The 26781-nt window shown below is 45.2% G+C and overlaps 1 protein-coding gene across 3 annotated transcripts in view; it reads left to right on the forward strand.

Annotated features, from left to right (window-relative positions):
- The window catches only part of dpyda.1 (dihydropyrimidine dehydrogenase a, tandem duplicate 1), a 149662-nt gene extending 127278 nt beyond the window's left edge, over nucleotides 1–22384 (forward strand). For 2 of the 3 annotated variants that reach the window (XM_031583900.1, XM_012815221.2), the window contains exons 19-23: nucleotides 5140–5282; nucleotides 10297–10476; nucleotides 19832–19981; nucleotides 20321–20461; nucleotides 21730–22384. In XM_031583900.1, the coding sequence (XP_031439760.1) occupies nucleotides 5140–5282; nucleotides 10297–10476; nucleotides 19832–19981; nucleotides 20321–20461; nucleotides 21730–21897 (782 nt within the window). In that variant the 3' untranslated portion in view covers nucleotides 21898–22384. The remainder of the gene's footprint in view (nucleotides 1–5139; nucleotides 5283–10296; nucleotides 10477–19831; nucleotides 19982–20320; nucleotides 20462–21729) is intronic. The other variant, XM_031583901.1, reaches the window with a different exon arrangement.
- Nucleotides 22385–26781: the final 4397 nt, after the last annotated feature.

Raw genomic sequence — 26781 nt, forward strand, 5'->3', positions numbered from 1 at the left:
CCTTTTGCAACGTGCCCATATTTGGTTTTTAGCACAGATAACTTTATTCGTTTCTGCAAGCCCCCTAATTGGATTAATGGCAATAGAGAAGAAATTGGAGACAATTTGCAAGACATTGCGATTAAAGAAGAGATAATTGAGCTTCGGAGGCATTAGGCATGAAGGCACAGAAGAGCTGAGTTTTAAAAAGGCTTTGGGTGTCATTAGTTTCCATTATGCTTCTTGGTAAACGGGTCGAGCAGCACTAGACATTAGTCAGTAGCAAAGCCTACACTGTAGAATTGTTAGCGATCTATTAGCATTAATATTATTGGTAATTGTTTTAGCACATGCTCACGTTTTTCCCTTCACCTTCTAGCCCCCATTAATGTAAAGGACTACATTTCCCATGCAGGATTCAGTGTCTCACTTCAGACTTAAAACAGAATTATTTCACAGCGCAAATAGTGGATTGTGCGAATGCTGTCCAAAATGGCCATATGTAATATAGGGCTTTAGTGGCAGTCTAGTTTTTGTCTCACAGGGCTCTGGTTTCTTTTCTGTCTTCTCCAGGCAGAGCGTATGCCCTTTCCAAAGAAGAGAATTCTGAAAAACAAAGATTAAAAAAAAGTGGTAGCAGAGGACAAGCTCTGAGAATTTAACAGGGTAGTGGGTCAGGGTGACATGAGCTATTCAAGACAAAAAAAATAAAAAAGGAAAAAAAAGAGAAGAATGATTAATCACTGAGAGACTTGGCCCTTTCCTTTTTCTTTTGAACATTTCATGCTTATTCTGCGCTAACATGCCTTTTACAATGCATTGCACACAGCAATAAGCACACAGTACATAATTTATTGATGCAACACTGGCTAGCAGCAGCTTCACATGTCCTCACATGTGTTTCCCAGTGCATGCACCCCAAGTCGATTTGTGGGCCAGACTTCCGATTCAGGGAAAGGCAGAGAGAGGGGGAGAGAGAAAGAGAGATTGAGAGATAGATAATGTGAGCTAGAGAGAGTTTGCATACACAGAAACAGTGGTTGATGTTTTGCTTCAAGCTAATCAAGCATGTATCATTATAGCATGGCTCATAGAATTATGTCACATCGAAGCGCGCTTCTGCACAAGAAACTAAAGACTACTGTTTAGCAAATGCATCCACAGAACAACAATGATCTGGTGCTTGCAGAAGGCCAACTCGTGCAAAAAAAAAAGACCACAGAAAGAGGGAGAGAGAGGCCGAGAGATGAAGGAGGAGGAGGAGGAAAACAGAAGAGTCCTTGAACCTCAGGAAGCATTCTTCTGTATTCGAACCTCGCTGGACCTCTTGTCACATGGCAAGAGAATAAACCATGCCGACGACTGACTCTCTTTCTCTCGTTCTCTCTCGTTCTCTCTCTCTCTCTCTCTCTCTCTCTCTCTCTCTCTCTGCCCCAGCTGAGCTGTGTGTATGTGAGTGAGGAGTTAGCAGCCTTTCAGGACCTTGAATAGCAAAAGAGCATATCAAAATGCTGAATTATGCATGTTGAGCACAGCGGGGGCCGATAGCGATCGCCAATATTGGCAACGAAGGCATTTTTCCTTCCCTATTTCATGTTCCTGCAAAGCGAACAAAAAAATAGCCACATGTTGAAAAGCTATCCATTGTTATCTTGAGACTATGGTTTGGTTGCTGCTTCTGGACAATGCCGCTTTAATCAGAACAGATTCAGACTCACCTATGTGAGTGGTTTAAAAAATCAAGGGGAGACTAGAATGGCAGTAATCTCTGTGTGTGTGTGTGTGTGTGTGTGTGTGTGTGTGTGTGTGTGTGTGTGTGTGTGTGTGTGTGTGTGTGTGTGTGTGTGTGTGTTTGTGTGTTTGTGTGTGTGTGTGTGTGTGTGTGAGTGTGTATTTGTTTTGAAGCAGAGCTTGTGTGTTGTTGGGCCCGCACTGCGAGCTTGCTCTCTGTGAAAGAAAATAGGAGAAGTACGTCTTGCATCCCTGCCTATTGTTCTGTTTTGTTTTATCTTGTAATGGTTCGGACGCAATGCCATCGCGCCATCAAAAAGAAAGGTGAACCGATGACATTTTGCAAATGTCAGACATATCTTAACAATTATACTAGTCTATAGGAGCACATAAGACATGCATTCTCGTGGACGCCTTCACAATCATATTTAACTGGCTGCAGGATTTACAGTGTAAATAGATTGCTGAGCATCTGAATATATGATGCGGCGGAAACTAGGAGAAGGTGACTATTCTAGTTTCCTATAAGGTGACTATACTAGTTACTAGTTTCCAGTGTGGTCGTGCATAGTTATGGTCACATGGCCATGGACAGAAAGAGAAAGAGAGATGTCTTAAAAGACAAAAACAAATCTTTGTGAATGGCATGGCAGTGTCTCATTTATTTCCTAATTAATTTCCTAACGCTAAAGCACACTGAATTAAAGAAACCAACACTGACTGTGAATGGCATAATCCTGACCACACTCCACAAATCTTTTCTCATCACTTCCCCTTTAATCCTCCAATTACATCAGACACATAGCTGGTAGCACGTCTGAGGCCAACCCAGCAATATAGCAAGCATGGTTTTCCAGTGTTCTTTGAGGCAGTTGTCTATGCTAGTCTTACTGTCTCGTACCCTGAAGCAAGCGTTGGGAGAAAGGATTGGAGTTGCAGGGGGGAGGGGAAGTGGTGGGGGTCACCATAGTGAGCTTTGGTGCTGCATGAATTTCTTTTTTCCCACTCGATATTCACCTTGTGTATTTGTGTGTTTCTCCTTTGGCTCTTATGATCCCGGCCAAATCCTGGCCAGTCGATGTCCAGGGCAGCCTCCTCTCCTTTTTTCCCTCCTTCTTCCTCCTCCTCTTCTTCTTCTTCTTCTTCTTCTTCCAGGCTGCATCTCTGCCTCTGTGTTTGGAATTATTCATCAAAGATGCTGGCCCTTACGTGTGCTGCTTGCCAATCTGGGCCTCGGCTGATTGAACTGGGCCCCTCCGCCCTGCTTTAAGCGGCGGGGGCCGCCGTGCTACTCTGATTGCCTCCGGACCGAGAGCCACTGTGCCGGTACAGTAGCCGGCCGAACGCTAAAGAAACCTTGGAGAGGCGCTCTTTTGTGCTAGCCACGGATACGGCGAGCCGCTTGAACAAGAGGCTGCGTTGTCGAGGAAATAACGCAAACAATAAGGGTTGCCACCTGAAGGACAAGCTGAAGTACAAGGGGGGAAATGTGACTGGGATGGGGTGCTACTGTCACTCACTGGTTGTGTGTGTGTGTGTGTGTGTGTGTGTGTGTGTGTGTGTGTGTGTGTGTGTGTGTGTGTGTGTGTGTGTGTGTGTGTGTGTGTGTGTGTGTGTGTGTGTGTGTGTGTGTGTGTGTGTGTGTGTGTGTGTGTGTGTGTGTTTGTTGAGTACATATTGAGACCTCAAGAAATCTGGCAGACGCTGTTGCATCTCTGAGATGTCCGTTTAAGGCGTCCTGTCCACCTATCAGTCCTTCAGCTCTTGGTGCTTATACAAAATTTCAATAGGACCTCTCTGTGTTTATTCATACAGAATCCCCCCCTCTCTCTCTCCTCTCTCTCACTCTCGCTCTCTCTCCTCTCTCTCTCTCTCTCTCTCCTCTCCTCTCTCTCTCTCTCTCTCAGCAGAAAGCAGTTGTGGCTCGCGTGCTATCAGCCTGGCAGGATTTACACTTGAGTGTCAGCTGACATACTGCTGTCGCCCCCCGGCATCCCCTGTGCTAAGGAGGCTGTAATTCATGTCTGTAGATTACACTGGCTTTAGGTGTCAGGAATTGCATTTCTTTCCCCCCCACTCTCCTCCGCTGGGTCGGCGGGCAAGATAGGGTTAGCCGAGATAAGCCTGTCGCTTGGATGGGAGCCGAGGAAACCGAATCTCCCCCGACCGGTTGGTGGATGGTGCCGAAATCCATATCACCTAAGTGACCCCGGTGAACGGCTGGGATTAATGTATTAAACTTGGTCCTGCAGAGGTCCTAACACGGTTGCCCTATGTGTCGTATGTCAATTCTACAGTGCCTGTCTTATTTCAGCAACGAGACACAAAGCTCCCTAAAACTGTCTGTGTTCACGGCACGAGGTTCTGCGAGAGACAGAGTGTGTTCTGTGTGAGAGAGACAGAGTGTGACAAACCTGTTTGTCTTCACTGCATGAGGTTATGCCAGTCTGCGCATAAAACAAATCTAGGGCTCAGTTTTAAGATTTGCTTGGTTTTTGACTTTTCCAGATGAGACGTATTTGAGTCTGGCCTCAAAGGAAATTAGTTTGGCTGCAGAAATACAAACCCCTGTGTTGATAAGACTCATTAATCTTGGGGCAGGAATCAGTATCTCCCTGTTTGTGTGTGTGTGTCCGTTCCATCTCCCCCGGATACAGTTGCAGTCTTCGGACAAATTACAAACGAGATTAAGTTAATCAATTTTAAAGACAACATGAGGAAATGAACTGAGCGCGTGTTTGGATGTCTTGTTCACTTTGCTGATCATCCTCAGCCACTGGACTGTGCGCTCTCAAAACAAGTTTGGGTCTCTGCCTTTTAAAGCTCTGCCTGTATCTGCTCGATACCCATGTAAGAAGGGGAAGCTGTTGTGTCTGTTCATGTGTGTCTGCGCCGAAAGCCTTTAGCGGCCACAGAGGCGAATGAGGGTAGACAATGTCTGGCGCTGATCAATGGGACCAAAGGCTGGCGGCTAAATGAGGTTAAATCTAATGTGATAAACTGCTCCATCTGTCAGTGCAATTGGAGTGGAGATTTTTAATTCATTCAGGACATCGAGACCAAGGTAAATAAATGAAGGGTGTAAAGTTAGAAGGCATACAACTCCCCAGAGCCGGAAATGCTAAGCGTATGAAGGTGGGAACACATGGCTCTCTGAAAGAGACAGAAGAGGAGGAGGAGGAGGAGGAGGAGGAGGAGGACCCTTTTACCTTCTGAGGCATTAAGTGCATCTATGAAACACAGGTCACCTGTGATATAGGGCTGAGAACATAAGCAAGAGTAACTGATTTTGAGGGAGTACCACTAATCCCCTGGTGCTTTAAGGTCACTGGTCACCATTTAAAAAAACAAGCCCAGACAGTTTATGACTCAGAGATGTAACTTGGTGCCCTTTCCGCAGTCAAAGGTTCGGTTTTTACCTTCTTGCAGGAAATGCCATCCGACCCATAGCCCTGCGGGCGGTGTCCGCCATCGCCAAGGCTCTCCCTGGCTTCCCCGTCCTAGCCACAGGAGGCATCGACTCCGCTGAATCAGGTCTGCAGTTCCTCCATGCTGGAGCATCTGTCCTACAGGTAAGAAGCACTGGTGCAAGGTAACATTGACTTAGATTGTAAATAAGTCAAGAATGGAGTTATTGTAATGCATTGAATAGACATGACCTGTATATTTGAGACTCACTGTGACATAAGGTCATAGGATATGTTATAGTGTCCCTATACAGAATTTATGAAGAAGTAGCTTTTGTTGCCCATAATATTGAATCCCTGTTGAACTGTCCTTTCGTCTGCCAGTTGAGCAAGTTGCTTGTACTTGTAGCTTTTTTTTATTTGCATGTCGAGAAAGTTTTAATTGAAAAAGTTTGAATTAATGTAGACGTTTCCAAAGTTCAATATTTAGACTGAGAAGTGGTTCAAGCATCACATAGCCACAATGCGCTGTGTCAATGGGAATAATCTGTCTGAAAATCAGCATGCAAATTGAATCGCTACCGGTGAATAAATACATCCACTATTTTTAACATGATTTAATGTTTTGGTAATTTGGTCCTTCTACCTGCCTGTTAGCCGAAACTCATGGGATCTGGCTGTTTTTATCCCGATGCATCCTGAGATTTGTCTGTTGAATTAATAGGAGAAATTAATTACAGAATAAATAATGAGTTCTCAGTCGAATCATAATTCCTTCAATTATGGATGCTCTCCCTTGAAATGCCTCAATTCCTGGTTTTGTGTAACGAAATATAATCATTTTCACTAATGTTTTCTTTCTATTGTAGTTTCTTGGGGTTTCTTGAAAGGTTTTGCTTCTTTGATGCAATTCAGCTGAGTAATTATGGAATGATAATAGGTTTACATGTTAAGCAGAAGATTGTAATTAAAATTTCAAGGCTTGGCTCAGCTTTATCATGTTGCGTAAGAATCTCAGTACGGGATGTTTGTCTTCTGCGGGTGTGTTCAGTGTTTCATGTTGTTTACACCAAGAACAAGTGAGGAGAGCATACTCAATAAGTGCTCTTAAAACGGAACGCTGACAGCAATGCCTGATCAGGAAAGCACCCATTGACGGAATGGCTGTACTTGCTTGGAAACTTCCGAAGACATCGTCATACTTAAGAGTGGACACATTTAGCCAAGGCACCAACACAATGTACTTAAATGAGGGGAGTCAGTGATCTACAATGCACGTGGGATTAGAGGCAGTTTTTTACGGGCTGAAATCAATGTCTCTTGTCGACTGAAAGGCGACAAAAATGGTGGTCATTGAAGGGGAGAATCATGGGAAGGCCGAACCGATATTGGAGAAGCTGCCTCATTGTTTCAGAAGAGTCCCCAACAATTTACCTAGGCATCCGATTCATTCTTCGCAGAACAAACAATATGATTGGGCCCATTCATACAGTACACAGAGCTAGTCCCTCAAACAGGGATCTGAGTCGTCTGTTCAGTATGAGAGTAAAGCAACAGACTCCTTTGAAAGACTTGAACCATCAGATGCACTGATCTGGCATATTATATGCTTACAGCTGTTCACACCTGACACGAAGATAAACCAGGACTTTTTTATCTATAAAAGCAGCGTTTTTGGGGGGATTTCTATTTTTAATAATGGCATTTATATCTCAGTGCCCCACACTTGTCTTTTAAGTATCCTGACTGTCAAAGGCCCGTGTTCGCGAAAGCTTATATGAAGCAACGTTTCCACCGGCAGATCCTGCAGGAGCTAATGCCATCCACTCGGCGATCAATACCCTGTAGTTAATTCATTACCGAAAACATTTGTTTGCAGTCACCCTGAGGGGTCTCTCTCTCTCTCTGTCTCTCTCCCTCTCTCTCTCTATCTCTCTCTCTCTGTCCTTCCTGCCTCCGTTCCCTCCTCCACTCTGTACCGATTGACTTCTCTCCACCATACCTGGCTGAATGTCTTACCTCGGTGCTTATCATTGTGTTAATGTGGACAGCCTAAAGGAACATAATGGTTAATGCTGTGTCTTATTCATAATGAGTGTTTTTGGGCAGGGTTGTGTGGTGGGGTTTTAAACTAATTCTGTCATAACCTGGTTGTAAAATTGCTTTATTGGAAGCGAGCAGCTGAGATTTGGAGACCATTTTCATGGGCAGGCCTTTTGGGAAGCAGTGGAGCCCTATTTGACTAATTGCTGAGCCAGTTCAATCCTAATGATCCTGGGTGCCATTTCTGTCTTTCCCAGTGCATGTAAACAGTGACAAGATGCAATAAAGGAGCTATCATAAGGTAGCTGTAATGCTGTGTATGCCCAGAGAACGCCAGGAATTAGTCACTCGTTTTAAAAAGGCAGAAACACGACTGAGGCTGAGGAATGACAAAAATCGAATACAAAAAAACGAAAAGAAAATGATTTTAACAAGCCTCCAAATCCAATTCCTCAGTGATATTGATTTGAGTAGCTTGGTACATTTCTGTGCATGAAAAAGGGTAAAGGTTCCTCTCATTTAACCATCTGAGTGTAGTCTATCGACAATGGGAATTGCCCATACTCATTGACTTGTAAAATGTGCTTTCTTCTGCTCCAACTCTTCCCGATTATCAGTTAGCTCACCTGAGCTTCAAGGCAAAATATCAGTGGGTTGTATCCTCTGGCTTATTGGTCATATTGCTCAAATTGAAAGGACGTGAGGTTCATACATAGTCAACGTAACATTTGGATGCCAGGCCAAGTTAATCTTTCTCTTTTAGTGAAAAGAGGAGAGTGCTCAGCTAAATGCCATTTTATCTCTGAAAATAAAATAGCAGAGGCAGAGAGAAAGTGAAAGAGAGACATGATGAGAGAACGAGAGAGAAAGAGAGAGCAGGGAATCTAAAAGCATTTGAGATCTCAGAAGGAGTTGAAATCAATGCGCAGCCACAGTTTTTCTGTGCAGATAAAAAAGACCTGCTGTCTCAATTGCCTGGAAACTACTTAGAAATTCTCACTTCGATTTATTTCAGGACTCTGCTGCATTAGTGCTAAATGCTCCATGGCTGGGCAGTGCATCTTTGATGTTCAGAAGCAAATGAAAAGCGGTAATGGACATTCTCCTGCTCACCACACAACAGGCTTATGATTTTACAGTGCAGGCCCAGGGAAGAAAGACCCCTGTGTGTGTGTGTGTGTGTGTGTGTGAGAGAGAGAGAGATTTTTTTTGTTGATTGCTAATTACTACCATTAAAAAATATAACCCACTTTTCATCAGGCAGACTGTTTCATGTAAATTTTTCATGAGCATATTTCATGAGCATCACCCAAAAGCTTTTGGACCATTGTTGTTTTTGAGCGCCAGCAAGCGGGGTGGATTTCGGTGCATGAACCGGCGAGTTCATTGCGATTCATGAAGGTGTACCATTCTTTCACATATTTCTCACCCCCACTCTCCACCTCTCCTCATTAGCAACCATTTCAAATGTGTTGTGAAACTTTTGATCTGACGAGCGTGTACAGGCCTGCCAGGTATGTGTTCATTAGTGGGCAAAGACACAGGGTTCAGCACCCGAAGGATAGCGCATGGGTCAGTGGCGCGCGCGCGTGTGTGCGTGTGTGTGTGTGTGTGTGTGTGTGTGTGTGTGTGTGTGTGTGTGTGTGTGTGTGTGTGTGTGTGTGTGTGTGTGTGTGTGTGTGTGTGTGTGTGTGTGTGTGTGTGTGTGTGTGTGTGTGTGTGTGTGTGTGTGTGTGTGTGTGTGTGTGTGTGTCTCTCAGGGAGAATCGCACCTGAGCGCATGTGGATCTGGTTGGACCTTTGCACAGACCCACCCTCCACCCCATCCACTGTGTTGTACAGGTGCTCATCGCATAATTTGTGGCCAGCATTCAAATCAATCGAGGCTTTTTTGTTTCATAATAATATTAAGACAGTGCTGTTCATCCAGGCTGATCTGTACCATTAGTTACTGTTGTGTGTTTGTCAGTTAGGCGTTAATGTGCGTGTCCAGCATTTGATGGGGTAATCAAATTGTATCTGTAGCCGTTTGTCTTTGCAGTCTGATATGCAGAGGTACTCCCCAACACACGAACACACACACAAGCACACACACAACAAATGTGCACAGAAGCACACACACTCTCTCACACCCACACGCCTTCCGCAACAGTGCAGAGTAACAAGTTTTATGCAAATGAGAATCCTAATGAAAACGTATCTGGAAGCAGGAGCCGGGTAGAATAAATGTCCCCATTTTCCCAGCATGGGGTATTCTGCCTGCGATTTAATTTTTAAATACACAGTTTTTAAATGCACTGCTTACAGCACTGTTCCCCCACCCTTCCCTTCCCTACACACACACACACACACAGTCTCTGCGGAAGAAATCCTTTGTTGTGACTTTTGTAGATACGTTTAGCATTAAAACTGATAATCCTGATTAAACATTGTGAAGAGAAAGAAAAAAAAGAAGTCATATGAATATAATGATATAAAGCCATGCGTCTGTGTAGGCGCATCATCGACTGACTGAGACTGCTGGGAGTGATTAGCATTAGCTTTAGCATGCTGTGTGTGTCTTTTTTATTAAACACGCTAATCCCCCGAGGCTCAGCCCTCAGTCGGCGCAGGCCGGTGTCAGCTCAGAGATGCCTGGGGCCGATAGCACACGTCTTATCTCCCCCGGCGCGAGGACTTGGGGTGGGCTGCCGCTGAAGTAGTACACACACACCCACACACACACACACACACACACACACACAAAGGACAGGAGTCCTCGGCGCACCATGCACATCAGATACCCCTCTCCGGATTGCGGCAGAAAAAACAATCGAAGTGCTTTGATGGCGCTCGTCATTGAGCCTAATCTAAATCTGGTTAAGCACTGGACTGTGTAAGGCTTGGAGGTTTTTTTTTCTGATAGTGAAATTAAATGGTTTCTTCAGTTCTGTGTGGAAATGAATGCAGAATATGTTTGATGTGGATGCCATGTGCAATTTTTTGAGGGGGGTCTGCTTCGCTAGGTTTTCTGATGTGTAGTTATTCATATCCCTGTATTATATCGCTCTCCCTTTCTTTCTCTCTCTGTGTGTGTGTGTGTGTGTGTGTGTGTGTGGAGGGTATTATTGGCCATGACATTTTTTCCCTGTTCCAGGTGTGCAGTGCTATTCAGAATCAGGACTTCACTGTCATAGAGGACTACTGTTTGGGCCTTAAAACCCTGCTCTACCTGAGGAGCCTTGAGGAGCTGCAGGACTGGGATGGCCAATCCCCACCAACCGCACGCCACCAGAAGGGCAAGCCTGTGCCCCGACTGGAGGACCTGGTAGGAAAAGTGAGCATCCCATCCGCCGGCCCCCATAGTGTATCTAAATATCTTTAATGATGGAGAGCTACCGACAGAACCCATTAGACAGGAACTACATCTCTTGCCTCCTCTGTCTGGCCATAGGCCTGAAAGTGTCCATTAAACTAACCACAGTGTTACCCCCCCCCCCCCCCCCCCCCCCGCAGAAGGTGCAAGGTATTCATTAGCTTTGCATTAACATCTGCAGTCTTTCCATTTTGCATCATGTTGTAATTATCAGTCTGAAAAAAAATGCTTCATAATTGCTGTGCCTTGCTAAATATAAATGCCTGGACCTATGGCAGACAATTTTTGTTTATTATTATTTATTTTGAAAGCTTCCATTTGCCTTCACAGGAAGCAGAGCCCTGTGTGTCTGTTCTATTACTGTACGTTTTAGACGCAGGAGAAAGTCTGCCAAACTTCATCACCTCAATCAAAGCACATTCACAAACACTGTGAATCACTGTCAAATAAACAATGTGGCACAAAATATTCCACATCCTCCTCTTAGGCAAACTCAAAAGTCTGGAATTGCATATTGTATTAAGAACGTTTGTTTTGTTTTTGTGTATGTGTGTTTGTGTGTGTGTGTGTGTGTAAGTATGTGCAGTTTGTGTTTATTACTTTTGTTGAAGCGCCTCCACTCGACACAATACACTCATACAAGGGCAATAAAGCGCCGTCTGAAAATGAGATTTGACAAAGGCCACTCTTTTGTTGCTCCACACGGCAGTCTACACATGGCATCTGTACTTCGCCGCTGATCTCCCCCATTTCGGCTCCAGCAATATTAGGCAACACCCAAATGAGCACCAAACTTCAGTAAGTTATTTTCAAAGCGCAGCATTAGATGCATTTTTTTTCTTCATCATCGGATCACAATCTCCCTCGTTAACATAGCAGCCGAGGGAAGGCTTTGAAGCCGGCGCTTTGCTTTCAGACGCTGCACCGCGGCCGCCACTCCTCGGCACCCGATGGCAGGCCGTGGCACTGCGCTGGCACAACGGCGTCGTTTACATGCTAATGCCACACGAGAGGTGAATAAGTGAGAATAATTTCCGTGCCAGCAGGTACATTATTGGTCCGACTTGTGTACGCTGGCCACAATAACAACAGCAGTAGCTACAGTTACAGCAGCGGCAGTGGTGTCTACTGAGCTCGGGCTTTCAGGAGGCAGTGGTGCGGGAAAGCCGTGTGGTGTCATGTAGAAACATCACTGCAGACATGGAGGCTTGGCCCGGACCTCCCCAGGCGTCTCGCTGCTAGATACCCCGACATGCGCGGATCATGGATATACAGTGGGGAGAAAAGTCACTCAGCGCACGGGTCACAGGAAGGTTGAGGCTGGAGGCAATCCACTGTATCCCCCAGACCAAACAAGAAAAGGCTCAGACCTGTTCTAACATCATTCCATTGGTCTTACATTGGAGGCTAAAATTGCATTTTAGAGTTATGTGCCTAGAAGGGCATGCTATGGCTTGAACTGTGAAAAAAAGTGAGTGGGTGAGTGGGTGAGTGGGTGAGTGGGTGAGTGGGTGAGTGGGTGAGTGGGTGAGTGAGTGAGTGAGTGAGTGAGATGCGTGTGTGTAAGTCTCCAAGAGAGTTGGTTATTTAAGTTGAAGAGATCAGTGAATGCGTGAGTGGAGGCACGGGAGCAAACATGTGAATTCAGGAGGGTGCAAAAGTAAACACACGCACTTTGAAGTGCATGATTGACAAGGTGTTGATTAAGCTGCACATCTACAGTATGTGTTGGGGTAGGCATACATGTCAAGATGGGTGGAAAGAACACTGGTTAACCTAGCAACCTCATTTGCTGACAAAGACGTTCGATGTCTGTCAACTGCTTTAGTAGCACAGGAGAGATGGACTGCTCCTTGGTTTAATTGGCTCTTGCTCACCACACATAATACAAAATATGCACAAGGATTTGTCAAGGACTTTTATTTCATTTCATTTTTTGAAAAGTGAGAGTCAGTATTGACACAGCATAATACTGCAAGCTATCAAGTCCAAAAAGAATTAATAAATATTCATGAAAACTTTTGTAAGTGCTACACAAGTTACATAAAAGTTTACCTCTTTGGAGGCCCACAGATTGTAACATGCAGCTCACGCTCCCTGCTGGCGTCTGCAAAAGGGAGGGAGGGGGGTGGGGATCTCTAAACCACAGGTGTGCTTTTGGCAGGGAAGATAGTGGCATGCCTCAGCGTCACAGGGAGGCGCTGGAGGGGGTGTGTAGGGCGGGTGGGTGGATGAGTGGGGGGGGTGAGGGGGTGTGCAGGGTGTGTGGGTGGGTGAGTGGGTGGTAAGCTTAACCGCACGGCTCTGCAGTCCCCACCCCCCGCAGGGCTGGAGCAGGGGGCCTGTGCTACTTACTCCCACAGTCTTCTCTGGCTCACTACGGCCAGGCGAGGAAGGGGAGCGCCGGCCTCCCCAGTGGCGGGCAGGGGATGTAGGGAGGAAGAGAGGAGGAGGGGGGGGGGGGATCTTAAACAGTGGTTTAGCTGGCTGTGAGGCACGGTCTAGCCTGGCAGGCATGGGGAGCTAATGAAGCCCTCAGCCAGACAGATCTGGCCTTCGCTGTGGGGGGCTGAAAAGCTACGCTTGTTCCCTTTTTGTGTGTGTGTGTGTGTATGTGTGTGTATATGTGTGTGTGTGTGTGTGTGTTTATGTGTCTAAATGTATGTGTTTGTGTGCATGTGCGTATGTGTGTGATGATTTGATTACATCAAGGTATGGGACAGGAGGGGGTTTTAAAGATTAGACAGGAATTGTTTGCCACCCTCGTGCACAAGGCTTTATTTCAGGTATTACTATAGTAGGTTTCTACTCTTTGATTGGGATGAAAAATCCCTATCTCCCATTTTAGTGCCTGATACCATGAAATAACAGGTGGCTCTGAATTATAAACTGCTCAGCATCCTGGGTTTCATTTAAATATACATCCCCACCAGGGGATATGTAATTAGTGTCATTGGAACTGTTTACACAGAAGTGTGATTCTGGCTGTGCAGAACCAGAATGATAAGGAAGGTTTTGTCCAGACTGGGAGAAACATATGGCATTTCAGGAGGAGGAAAACAGAATATGAAACTTTTTTTAAGACTAATAGGAACTCTGTAGTACTCTCAGATAAAATGATAGATAGGCAGGCAGACATACAAATATATGTACATAGAGAGAGGGAGGTTTTAGCCATTGAATAAAAAAGGGAAAACATTGATTGATTGATTGATGGTGAGGTGCAGTAATGGGTGGACACAGAAAGAAAAAGACAGAGACCCACACATCTACTAACCATTCATATTCAAATGATAACGCATTTCCTTTCCTCCATGCTGCTAAACCAGTGACATTCTGCTCATCAGAGTTTTAACACCCACTCGTTTTTCCCCTCTCTTTCTTCATCGCAATCAGCACGGAAAAAACCTCCTCTTCCTTAATGTGACACTCCCAATTAAAATGGGCCTTATTTACGGCAGCATATGGAAACGTTTCGGCATGGAGTTCTGAGCGGGGCTGTGCGAAGCGGGTGGTACGTTAGCATTAGCGGAGTCAAGCCGCCCCCTAGGCCATTAGCCTGACCGGCCGGAAGATGGACTGTTATTGCCATCCCTGTCTGCCTTCTCTATGGGATCTTTCATTAGCCTCTTTCATATCTCACCCCAGAGACTGAGGGCAATGGTCTCTTTGAGCGCTACCTTGTTTTGTTAGCGAATGGCTTCTTTTGCCACGGATGCATCGGGGTTGAAAGTGCAAAAGAAAGACAACAGTGGTGATTTATGTTTTTTGCCTCGACAGTGAAGAAGTATTTGTGTAAAAAAAAAAAAAAAAAGCCACGCACTAGATGCTACATTTGTTTGATTTGTTTGCTGGATAGAGGAAGTCATTATCTAGGAGACAGCAGCCCATGTGACAGCATGTAAGACCATGACAGGCTGAGGATGTTTACCACTTGGGCTAGTGCACTGGCACCAGGGGCCTCCGATACTTGTTTGGGAGAAGCAAACCACTGGGCTGCGAGCAAAGGGTTGGCACACTCATTAGGAAACACTTCTCCTCCTTTAATTGCAGGTTTGTAGTTTTTGAAGGGTTGTTGAGAAGTGCCACGAGCTGATCCAATTTTTGGTCCAAGACACTGATAATTTCGTATCTGCAACAAATAACCAAAAAAACAACAACAACCGTGCACTGTGTGCTGACAGTAGCTCGTGTCAGGCGAGTGTTCTCCGCCGTCAATGCATTATTTATGAAGCCACAGATGTTTTAATGGCTTATTTGTTGCCTCTGCGGAAACACACGTCTGATTAGAACTTAGGGAGGAGAACAGAGCAAATGAAACACATGGGCAAATCAAACCCAATGACAAGTTTTGTTTTGTTGTCATGTTGTGTTTTTACCTCCCCTCCCTTCCTTCTGTGTTTGTCTTGAGGTGTGTATATTTGTGTGTGTGTGTGTGTGTGTGTGTGTGTGTGTGTGTGTGTGTGTGTGTGTTTGTGTTTGTGTTTGTGTGCATGTGTCTTAGAGGAGAAGGGGGGGTGGTGGGAGAGGGAAGACGAAGAAGAAGAAGAAGAAGAAGAAGAAGAAGAAATCCATCCAATTAGTAGAGTTTGGTGTGATTGCTGAAGACGTGAGTTTGGCATACCGGCTTTTTGCGCTGTGTGCGCCATCCAGCACCTTTCATTAAAGCAGACACAGCTCACCCGCTCTGGCAACTCCTCAATAGAGCGCTGGCTGAGTTATTACACAACAAATAGGCCGCCATCATGCGGAACACAGCCCCCCCCCCCCCCCCCCCCCGCCACCGCCTCCGAAGGCATCGCAGCCTTAATGAGGCTAAGTGAGTATCCTCCTGTCTTTGTGCGGCGGCCAGGCCTGCCTTTCCCTGGGTAGTCCCGCTCCTCTCCCTATGCTTGATGTTGATGGGCCGCCGAGGCTTAATATACATTTTAATGCTCTGTAATGGCCAGAGAGGAGGAGGAGAATGAGGCTTGGGGAATGCAGCAGGGCGGATTAGGATCCTGTGCTGCTGTCCCAGGTTTAAATTAATGAGGGCTGAAGACTGTGAGATAAATTTAGGTTTTCATATTTAATTATGGCACGCTGCAGTAGTTTAGTGAGGATAAATTGCACAATTATTATGCCTCTGGGTTGTTTATGGGTTTATTTTCTCTTTCTTCTTTCTTCTTTTTTTTCCCCCTCACGCTTTATACTCATGACCTGAAGTCTTTCCTTAATGGCAATGTGCATTTCACCAAGCAATAAGCCTTAATGTTTTTATCATATAGAGGAGGGCTGGCAGTTAAAGACCCCACCAAGCAAGTGCCTGGCGGAATGTGCGTAGCTGGAGTCTGCCGAAGCTTTGAAGCTGTTCGCTTCTGCTTTCATGTGGATGGCCTTGTGAGTGAGGCTGGCCTTGAGATTCTCGCTCGGGAAACAAAAATAATGAAATAAAAAAAAACTTGTGGATGAACTCAGCACCCCGTTTTCCCCTGCTGCACCTGCTCTGTATCGAGCTCTTTGATCATCATTTAAGGGTTTATCCGGGTTGGCACCAAATTAATACTTTATTCTGGACATGGGTGCTCCAGTGATGTCAAAAGACATTTAAGGCCAACGTGCATCGCAGGCCCTGATGATGATGCATCCTCAGCTCAAAGTGGAGACATTTCTGTGCTTTGCCGTTTGATAAGAAACCAATGTTCTGTGAATTTGGACCGACATGTTTTGGAGTTTGTTCAATGCAAAAGGGATTGCGTTTCATCATCATTATCAATGCATTTACATTGAAGGATTAGCTAAAGCCATTAGCCCAATGTTTCTCTTTCGGTTCAAGCCAAAGACTTATATAACATGAATATATCCTACAGGGTGTATTTGGGAGTCAGCCTTATAGGGGGAACATTTATATCTCATTAAATATTGATCGTGTTTGCAACCGATACATTCTGCTGCACTTAGCTCATTTTCACTACGTCGAGAGTAAACACCATTTAAACAGCATTTTCAACTGCAGTTTTTAAGACTATCCACTTTCAGCAGCACCCTGATCCACCCTGCTGCCGACGTAGTAACCTAATATTTCACCGCAACACAGGGATCGGGGGCGTCGTCTGCAGCATTTCAGCTCCACTTCACAGAACTGTTGCCAGGGTGTAGAAAGTCAATTCAATTTCAGTCACCTCAATTTGAACTGGAAACCCAATTTTTTTTTGAAGACATTAACAAATAAAGGTAACGTAGTGGAGACCTAGAATCCCTCTGAAGTATGCCAGGATTTTTACTTGGGTTTTGACACGATATGATAAATGCAAAGTGACATATTGATCCACTCATTCATATATTTTTCCATTGTGGCAGAAAATAACTGCGACAGCAAGCAGATTTTCTTTCGTTCCTCTTCTCCCTCTGGCCAACTTTCAGAAGGGGCTGAAATGAATTAGCGAGCCCACCCTTCCTACTCCCCACCCCCCCCCCCCCCCCCCCCCCCCCCCCCCCAAGCACGGGCTGTTGCCTCTGATTGGCTCGCTCAGCAGAGATGCACTGACGTGTCCCATTGGCGCCACGCTCAGCTGGCAAAGCTGCTATTTACATAAAGAAGAGGCAGGCAAGCAGACTGCTGCTCCTTCGCCCTGGCCCCTCTCACCCCCTTCCCCACCCCCACCCAGGCTCTCTCTCTCTCTCTCTGTTGACGTCTCAGGCCACCACCCCCCCCACCCCCCTACCCCCCCTGCCTGGAGACAAACGGCCTGCCAGGCGGAGGGTAATGCCTCTCCTGTACCCCGGAGCAGTGGCGTGTGCGGCGCACTCTCCTCTTCTCTCTCTCTCTCTCTCTCTTTTTCTCTCTCTCTCTCTCTCTGCGCTGTCATGAATATGGTAATCCAGGGGAAATCACCACGAGCAGGTACTTCTCCACTTAAGCACACGGCAGGAGATAGAGGATGAAAAAAGAAGAGAGAGAGAGAAAAAACAGATACACCATCCGCCGTCAACCATGCTTCTAATGTCACCCCCCCACACACACACACCCTGCACCAAGGGGGTCTGATGGGCAAAACATACCACTCCATCCCACCACACACACACATACACACTGCATGCACACTCATCACCCACCCTAACACCAGCTGTGCGTGACGATAATGGGGTGACTGGGTGCACCTCTACGTCAAATTAGCTCTCTGTGAATCATGGAAGATAGAGAATGATAGAGGGAGAGAATGAAAGAGAGAGAGACCGCAGAGAGAAGATGGGGACGGGTAGAGGTGGTGGAGATTGAAAGAGAAGGCATTAATTTCACATTTGCATGCATTCCATTAGAATGGATCTTTATCACCTGTGTTGCTGTCGAGGCAAACGGTGCTGTAATCAGACCCAGTGCCGCATAGCTGGGGGAGAACTCTCAGAGTGCCCCTCACCCCTCACCCCCCAACAGACTCACATGTAGTGCTGCCACCGCAGTTCCAAATCCCCCCACCCAGTAAAGCACCACACAGAGGCTCCGCTCACAAGAATCAAGGCCTTTTGTCCACTATCTCTCTCTATCGCTCCCTCTGTCTGTCTCTCTCTCTCTCTCTCTCTCTCTCTCTCTCTCTCTCCCTCTGTGATTTTCTTTGTGAAGCGGTGGTGAAGACCATCTAAAAAAAGCAACTCTTTAAACAACTGGACAAATGAGAACATCTCAGTATCAAAACTCAGCTTTTCACTTCGGTGTGTGAAATGCAGATTAGAGGACATTTCTTCCACAGCATCAAGAGGAGGCCAGTACTGCAGATCCTTTCAATTACAACCGAACATGTGACCATTTCTTACTTATTGCATCGTGTTTTCGTCTCTGTTTGCTTTTGGCATAGCTAAAGCCATTGTTTACTTTATGTTCTCCCTAATGGCCGAATCAAGAAGCAAATCTGTTAACATTGAGAAATGATTACTGCACAGCCTTGTATGATGCTTCTACCAGGGTTAAATTGAATTCTGGAAACATTGAATGTATTTCGATTCGTTTCGGACTATTTTGCTCTCATGGGAGTAAAGCAAGGAAAAAAAAAGAAAACGACTTTAAGTGGTTAGCAGAATGTTTTCTTGTAATATCAACACCACTGAAAAATATATCAAGTGGAATCGCTTCTAGCAACCCATTTTTGTGTAAGCAAGCAATTCCTGTTCATTGACACGGCAATGTCTTAAGCCCGGATGGTGAATGAATATTTTTGCAAATATATTGCATGATTTTACAGTACAGGGCTTTGCGAAAGGTGCAAATGTGGTAAGGCTAGGGCAGTAATCTCCTAGAAATCACACTCTGTGACCATCCAAGAGCTATTATTCCACTCTTTGATACACAAACAATTCTGGTAACACATTCAAGGAGCAGTTTGGGAAAAGAGATATAATTTGGACCCGAGGTGAGAAATGGGAAATAAAGTTGTTTTTTGTGTGTGTGGTTGTGTGTGTGTTTTGTGGCTATTTTTTGTCATCTGTTGTTTTAACAACCATTGAAACTATACATGTTTTTTTTGCGTAGAGCAGAAATGAAACAAGCCGTTTTTGTTCACCTTTCGAACACAACAGCAAAGGCCCATAGTATGTTGAAACACTCTAAACTGTTAAATGTTGACTGAAAGGATCTCATTAATTTTTGAAGAGTGGGTGAAGGGAGAAAAAAAAACCTCCTCTGGCCCCAGTGCCAAAGCAAACAGACTATCTTTAATTTGGTCAGTGGGGTTGGCATTGGCGGCCTCACTTTCTCCGCTCTCTTGTTTGTTCTCCGCTAATGCCTTAATGAGGGATGCAGCGCCGAGGCTTTCCGCTACACGCCACTTCCAAAAGAGCCCAGTGACACAATGACCGCGGTTAGAGCATAAACACCGATCTGCCTGCCAGAGACAGCCCTTCAATGAGGACACACACATACACACACACACACCGCAGTGTGGGATGCACCGCAAAGTACAAAAAGAGACGAGAAAAAAAGTGTAATTTATTACAGAGTGGCTCCAAAGATAATTGGGTAGTTATGAATAAGTAAAACTGGAGTACAGCCACATTAAACGACTTAGATTAAAGCATTTATTTTTAAAAAGGGATTAAACTGCAATGATTTTAAGAGTAATATAAGGACGGTTTATGTTGGTTAGACATTTGTGGGGGGTAAAATGGCGTTTGTAGTTCTGCTATAAGTTTAACAATGCGAAGCCTCTCGCCATTTATTGCTGCGAAAGCTCCAACAAAATCAGGTTAAAGCCTCGTAATCGAGCAAATGAAGGTTCTCTTGTAAGTGTCAAGATAAATGGCCTGTTTTAGTGAATCACCCGTCACTTTGTTGTCTCTTGCTCAGAGTTTGCCAAGCTTTGGGCCTTACCTTCTGCAGAGGAAAAAAGCGCTGGCAGTCTACAAGCAGAGGCTCAGAGACCAGGAGCCCAGCATGACAGAGGAGCCCGAGGGACCAAGAACCTTCTCCCCCAAGGGGCCCGTTCCATCTGTCAAGGTGAGGGGGAAACATCTTTCAGGTGTCAGTTTTGGCTAGTGGTTCCTGTCATTTTTTTGTGTTGTTTTGAACATAGCAAGGTTTGGACATACTCTGTTTAAATAAAAGTCTCCTGTTCCAAAGGTACAGCGGCATATGAAAGCCCTCTGAAAAACAAAGAAATCCTATAATTGGAGTGCCCATTGTCCTGTGATCATGATTACTGGCTATGCTTTTTTTCTTCTAATGTTCTTTAATTGTGTTGAACTCCCTATAAAATACACTGTGATGGGATCCAGCCTGCCCTTTGATCCTGACTCTGGTGTGTGTGTGTGTGTGTGTGTGTACCTTTAAACTCAGGATATAATTGGTGGGGCTCTGAAGTACATCGGGGCCTACCATGAGCTCAACAATGAGGAGCAAGTGCAGGCTTTGATAGACGAGGACATGTGCATCAACTGTGGCAAATGCTACATGACCTGCAATGACTCTGGATACCAGGTGAGCCCTCATCCACCCCACACACAGCCTCACATGTTGTCTTCACTCAGCCTTAAATCCAGCCTTGTGCCTCAGACACATAGATGGGTCACTGTCACCCTTCGACCTCGGAATTTCGTGACTGGTACAAGCACAAGCAACACTGAGGTTTCTCGCTAATCCAGCTTTACGATTCAGTCGAGCAGTCGCATTACCTTTAGCTGAGGGACAGCATCCACTTTCATATTTGAACCCCTGGCAAAGGAGCAAGAGAAGACATTGTGCTCTGTAGTGCTCTGTAACATCACTGAAGAGGGGGGTGAACTAAGCTAAAAATGCATAGCGCAATCGAGCGTTGCTAAAGCTTTGCTAAAGCTAAAAAGGCTAAAGCTAGACCTTCCCTATGTTGCTTCTTACACTGTTCTGTAAGGCCCAGATCTGGCTTGCATCCGGACTCAGAGTCTCGAGTCACCTCCCCTCACTCCCCCCGCTGCTTTTAAATATGGAGCAGCCTTTGGTGTGTCGACGGATTGCCCTGACAGTTTTATTAAAGAATCCCGCTCAGCTTATCCTGGTAAATAAATGTCTGGCGCGATTCATCACAGGCGTATTGATGAAGTAGCGGGGGCCCGTTTTATCAAAGCAGTAATTGTTCATTGTGACGCTCATTGTGTGTGAGAGGATCTCTGAGAGGAATCACATATTATTAATGGTTTCTAATAAAGAGGGGCATTCATCAACATTTTGTGTCACTGTCCTGTGGGTGCGTCTGCAGCGCTCAGTTCTAGGCACAGGCTGTAAAAAGCTCATGTTGAAGGAAAGGGCAGCTGTGATGGTTTAATTCACTTTTTTTTCTCCTTCTACAGGCATAATGTTCCTACTGATGTTTCATTTGCATATACATTCATCACAGCCCTTGATATTAAACAACCACAGTAAAAAAAAAAAAAATGAAAATAAAAATCAAGTGTTGATAGGACAGATATAAGAGGACGGGTTAAATCACTGTGCTTCATGGGTTGCTAGGGCTACCTCTGGAGGAAGTTATTTTATTGATGATGTACCATTGAGCAGAGGACCCTGGTGGGTCGAGGTAGTGTAGGCTTAAACACTGTAATTTCAAGGCTACAGCTGCTGTTACTACTTGTCCAGAAACATCTCATCCCCTGAGAACCAATGCAATGCGCCGCGCCCCCTGTGTTTTTCCAGAAGCACGGCCACAACGTTTCTAATCTGATTGACTTTGTTTCCTCTTCTTTCTTTTTCATTATTTTTGTCTTCCTCTCCAGGCTATTACGTTTGACCCAGAGACCCACCTCCCTGTCGTGTTAGACAGCTGCACGGGTTGCACTCTGTGCCTGAGCGTGTGCCCCATCATCGAATGCATCAAAATGGTTGCCAGGACAACGCCTTACGTACCAAAGCGAGGCCTCCCTGCCGCCGTGACTGCGTACTGAGTGAGAGAGAGAGAGAGAGGAGATGAACGGAGATGAACGGAGAGGAGAGGAGAAAAAAAAACACAAAACAAAACAAAAGAGAAATATAGAAACGTGACAGAGCGTCTACATCAAAACATTGATTCTTCTTCATAATTGCAGTGTGAAAAATTACCTTTATTATGTGTTTGAAAAAACACACACACATGCACACACTCGCATACAACAGAGAAGAAAAGCTATATAATTAGTTTGGAGAAATAATTGCCTTATACTCCCAAGCCAATTATCCAGAAATAATCATGCAGGCGCAAATAGTTGCATTATTCCCAAACAATAGCGGGGCAATATGTCGTCCATCCACGGGCTCTCTCTTTCCTTCTCTCCCCTTCGCACCCTCCCTCCCCATCCCTGGTTATAATGACAATGAGGAGAGGGGTCTGGGGAGAGGAGGTGGAGGTGGTGTGTGTGTGTGTGTGTGTGTGTGTGTGTGTGTGTGTGTGTGTGTGTGTGTATGTGTGTGTGTGTGTGTGTGTGTGTGTGTGTGTGTGTGTGGAGGGGGGGGGGGGGTAATGGATGTTTATGCTGATGTTGGTTGGAAGGCCACGCTGGAGCCAAATGCAACATCTCCCTAACAAGTGGAGTGATGGCAGTCCATCCACAAAACTCGAGCGCAATAAAACGAGACATTATGTTTGCTGGGGACATAATCCAAGGGACAAGAAGTGGTAATGAAGAGGGATGAATAGGTGTTCCCTCCTCGGCCCTTGAATGCCCCGTGCCTTCATTGTCCGACCAGGCTCTTTTCCTGAAGCAGCTGGAGCTCTTTTATGTCCCAATTCCTCCTTAGAGATCCACAAGGCTGCTGGGCTTTTTCATTATATGTGCTTCAAATGTAATCCATTGCCAGCTACTAGTGATAAAAGTTATGTGTAAGCAATCGAAACGCCTTTTTGTTGTTGTCGTTTTGTTTTGTTCGTTAAATCATGCCAGATTTCCTTAACGATTTTGGTTAATTCCTGTGTGTTGGCCCATGAGTTATAATCACGGTGTACTATAATAGGACACGAGTTTAGAAAAGGTCATCTTTGATTGCTTCCAGATCGTTAGATATGAGGACTAACTGTGATTCACTGTGAACCCTAAAGGTCAGCTCGACCACTTCTGTCTCAATAAATAACCTGTCTTCTTCCAAGCACACATTTCTGAGGGCATTAACCACCAGCAGGATGTTTCATCACTCAGGACGTGGACACATGTCCAATCTTTGTACTGTGGAACAGCGTATGTGATGTCATGTCACTCTCAGTGGCACATACTATGCAATGACCACCCACTGTGTTATTTTAGTCTGAAGAAATATCATCAAGACGCACTAAAGTCTACGAGTCCAACCAATCATGGTCAATAACTATATTCTTTTTAATAATTGCTTGCTGACATGAAATGAAAATGTATTTACTGGTGCTAATACAAGAATAAAAAAATCTAACCACCTTGACACTGTCTTAGTTTTGGTCTCTGTTTGAATGCGATACATCTATAATACATATATAATATAAAGACAACACGGTCTGAAAACTGTACTATATGTCATATACTGCATAGTATTGTGATAAGCTGTACTGTTTTACGTTACAACCAACACCATACTATATTATACCATACCACTACATTCAGTATGCGTTTCTACTATATACTATAACGTGCTACATCACACTACACTACATCCCAGGTAAACAACCTTTGCTATATGAATACTGATCATGGGCAGGAAACAGGATAGTCTCCCCAGCCAGCAAAATAGCTCATAACAAGTAACAACTAGACATACTGCATAGCAGTGTGAAATATGACCGCTGCATAAAGTAAGAGAATGAGCAAGAATTAAGTTCTTTCTGGCAACAATAGACTAAAAAGTTTGTTGTATATCTTATTCTGAGTGAAAATTTAAGGAACTATAATATATGGATGTGGCGGCTGTGCACTGATAGGGTGTGAAGCAGTACCTGTGAGTTACGTCCTCTGGTTTTCAGACCCATGTAGTGAATGAGTGTGACTTTAAAACAGATATGTTCATTTTGTGAAATTTACATGTATACAGGCAACAATATGAGCTTCATTGTATAACTGTACTTACAGTTTTGAAAAATATGCACGTATATGTAAAATGTAGGATTATTAGTTGAAAGCAAGAATATGCCTGAAAACAATGGTAAATGTACAGTATTGACATTTCTAACAGGAAAAGGGTATACACTATCGTAATAAAAGGTTGAAATATAGCCGCAAGTAGCGACCATTGGGGTTCAAACAGAATGTGTGAACTGACCCAAGTAGCAAAAGGTTGAATGATTTGACCACTTCAGCCGGTGAAAGAGGACCATTTGAATCAGACATGTGGGGCTTCAAGCCTGCCAAGTTTCATGTGGATTGGTGAAGTATATGATATTGCCGACCAAAAACTGGTGGGGAAAAAAGGGAGAAATAAAAAACGTATGACTCACTGCATATGATCGCTTGCGCATAACTGCCTGCACGCAGCGGCGATCATATTTACAGCATAATAACACTGATTACACGACTGTCAGACAGTATGTATTGTGGGGAGTCAAGGTTGAATTTAGCGATGGGACGAGGAGGAGCCAGCGGCACTGGTGATGAGTGGCATGGCAGAGAGCTGCCTTCTCCCCGGTGGCGGCTAGGCTTCAGGGGCATGGGTTAGTGTAAATGTTTACTTGCTCATTCACTGGATGGCGAGATAATTAGAATGACATTTAACACGGATTCAGGCGGAGGCTCTTCCAGCACGGCCCTGCATCTGCCTTCACTCCGCCGCACATCATTAAAAATCAACATGGCATCAATCTTTGGAGTGCGGGCGTGAACCGGGGGCCACGGTAAGCGATCATCAGCGGCGCGTTTAGTGGCAAGTCGCAGCGTGGAGGTGTGGCACCAAGGGAATGTGTGGGCCTGTGAGCCGTCACCACGGTGCTGCGGGCAAGCGACCTGACAACAAGTTATTTTCCGCTGTGAGCTTCACCTGTTTTAACAGGGGGTCGCCTCCCGAGCTCGTTAAAATGGATGCGGGATGTATTCAGACGAAACCGACACCGACTTGATCCTGATTAATACGGGTGTGTGTATGTGTGTGCTACGCACTGGATTGTGGATTGAGGTATCTGGATTCATTGAGAGTTCAGGGTGTCAGCATGTCAGGGTGCGCAGAGACGGTGGAAAAGCCTTTGAAATCCTCGGGAGCCACTGCAGGCTGTCATATGCAGACCTCGAAGATAAACCACGAACAAGTAGTGCATTTGAAAAAAACATGGATCACATAATATGCACAGGCAAAAAAATCTTGTTATGGAAAACGGCAAGGAGCTCTGCCTTTAAAAAGAAATGAATACTCCCTTTTTTCACCAGATATAGCCTTCGACCGAACCCTGAGGTTAAGCAGGCCTCAGCTACTGTGTAAATGAGTATACTTCAAGTGTTGATATTGTGTAAATGAGTATAATTCAAGTGCTACTATTGTGTAAATGTGTATGCTTCAAGTGTTACTACTGTGTAAATGAGTATGCTTCAATTGTTACTATTGTGTAAATAAGTATACTTCAAGTGTTACTATTGTGTAAATGAGTATGCTTTAAGTGTTACTATTGTGTAAATGAGTATACTTCAAGTGTTACTATTGTGTAAATGAGTATACTTCAAGTGTTGTTTATAAGCCTTCCCATCATTTTCATTTTGTTCATTTGCACATACCGTTGTACAATGTTTAATGAGGAAACCTGTAAGTGATAAAAGGCTGTCTTTTTTGCCAAAGAAATTATCTCTCCTTATCTGCCAAAGTTGTCCATTATCAGTGCATATGGACTTTAATGATGAAAGGCTGGAAGCTTAGACACCGGTTCAAACGAGCTCCTGGTTTTAAAAAGTACCTCAGAGTTTTACAGCGTGTGGTCTTGTTTGTGTCATGAGCTGAAAGTGCTAATTTGGAGCAGAGGGAGATTGCTGTGGCCGTGGACCTGCACTCGCCTAGCCTCAAGCTCCGATCGCTAGATACAATAATGAGGGTTAAAGTGGGATTTTTTTTAAGGTGGCCAAACCGACTCAGACAATTTGTTGGGATTTGCGACGGGCAGGTTTCGCCGTGGAGCACAAAGACAACTCGCATTATGAAGAGATGGGAGAGATGGGGAGGAATGTTCCAGGTCTTTTGCGCTGTGTGTGACTCTTGATTGCATGATAATTACAATAGCGCAGCGCAGAGCACTTGAAAGCACACCGAGCGAGTGCATCGGGAGCACTGACCTTGCCGAACGCAGCGATGTTGTTTTCGACCTAAAGGGGGGATGTGCGTGCGTTATTAGCCCCCGCGCACACACAAAGTTCCACCAAACTCATTCCATTTGATTCCAACCGACCAGCGTTTTTTTTTTTTCTTCTACCGCTGCGCCGCTGCTGCTGCTACTGTGTCGCCATGGCAACAAACCCTTTATGGTTCGGATGCTACTCCCCCCCACGTCCCCCACCACACACACACACACACACACACACATACACCTCCCCACCATCACCCACGCTACCCTCTACTCCTCCTCTCCTGCCTTCTCTCCCTAGTTCTGCTGGAGCAGCACTTTGGTCGGAGTGATGGCAAGCGATCTGAGCCACATCCCAGGTGTGAAACACTCCAACTTTTCAAGAGGGCCTGCCATTCATCAGGTCGCTGTAATGAACAGAGGCATTAGCTCATAGCGTTGTGTTTGTTGTCCCCTCCACCCCCATCCGAACGCCGCTCGATACTATATCTCGGGCCTGTCGGCCCGGTGCAGGAGAAGAGGCCGCTGAGAAATCGTTGTGTCTGATGTTTGGGGCTGCCAGGCCAGAATGAGGGATAGA

Source organism: Clupea harengus, chromosome 17 (assembly GCF_900700415.2).
Source record: "Clupea harengus chromosome 17, Ch_v2.0.2, whole genome shotgun sequence".
NCBI lineage: Eukaryota > Metazoa > Chordata > Actinopteri > Clupeiformes > Clupeidae > Clupea > Clupea harengus.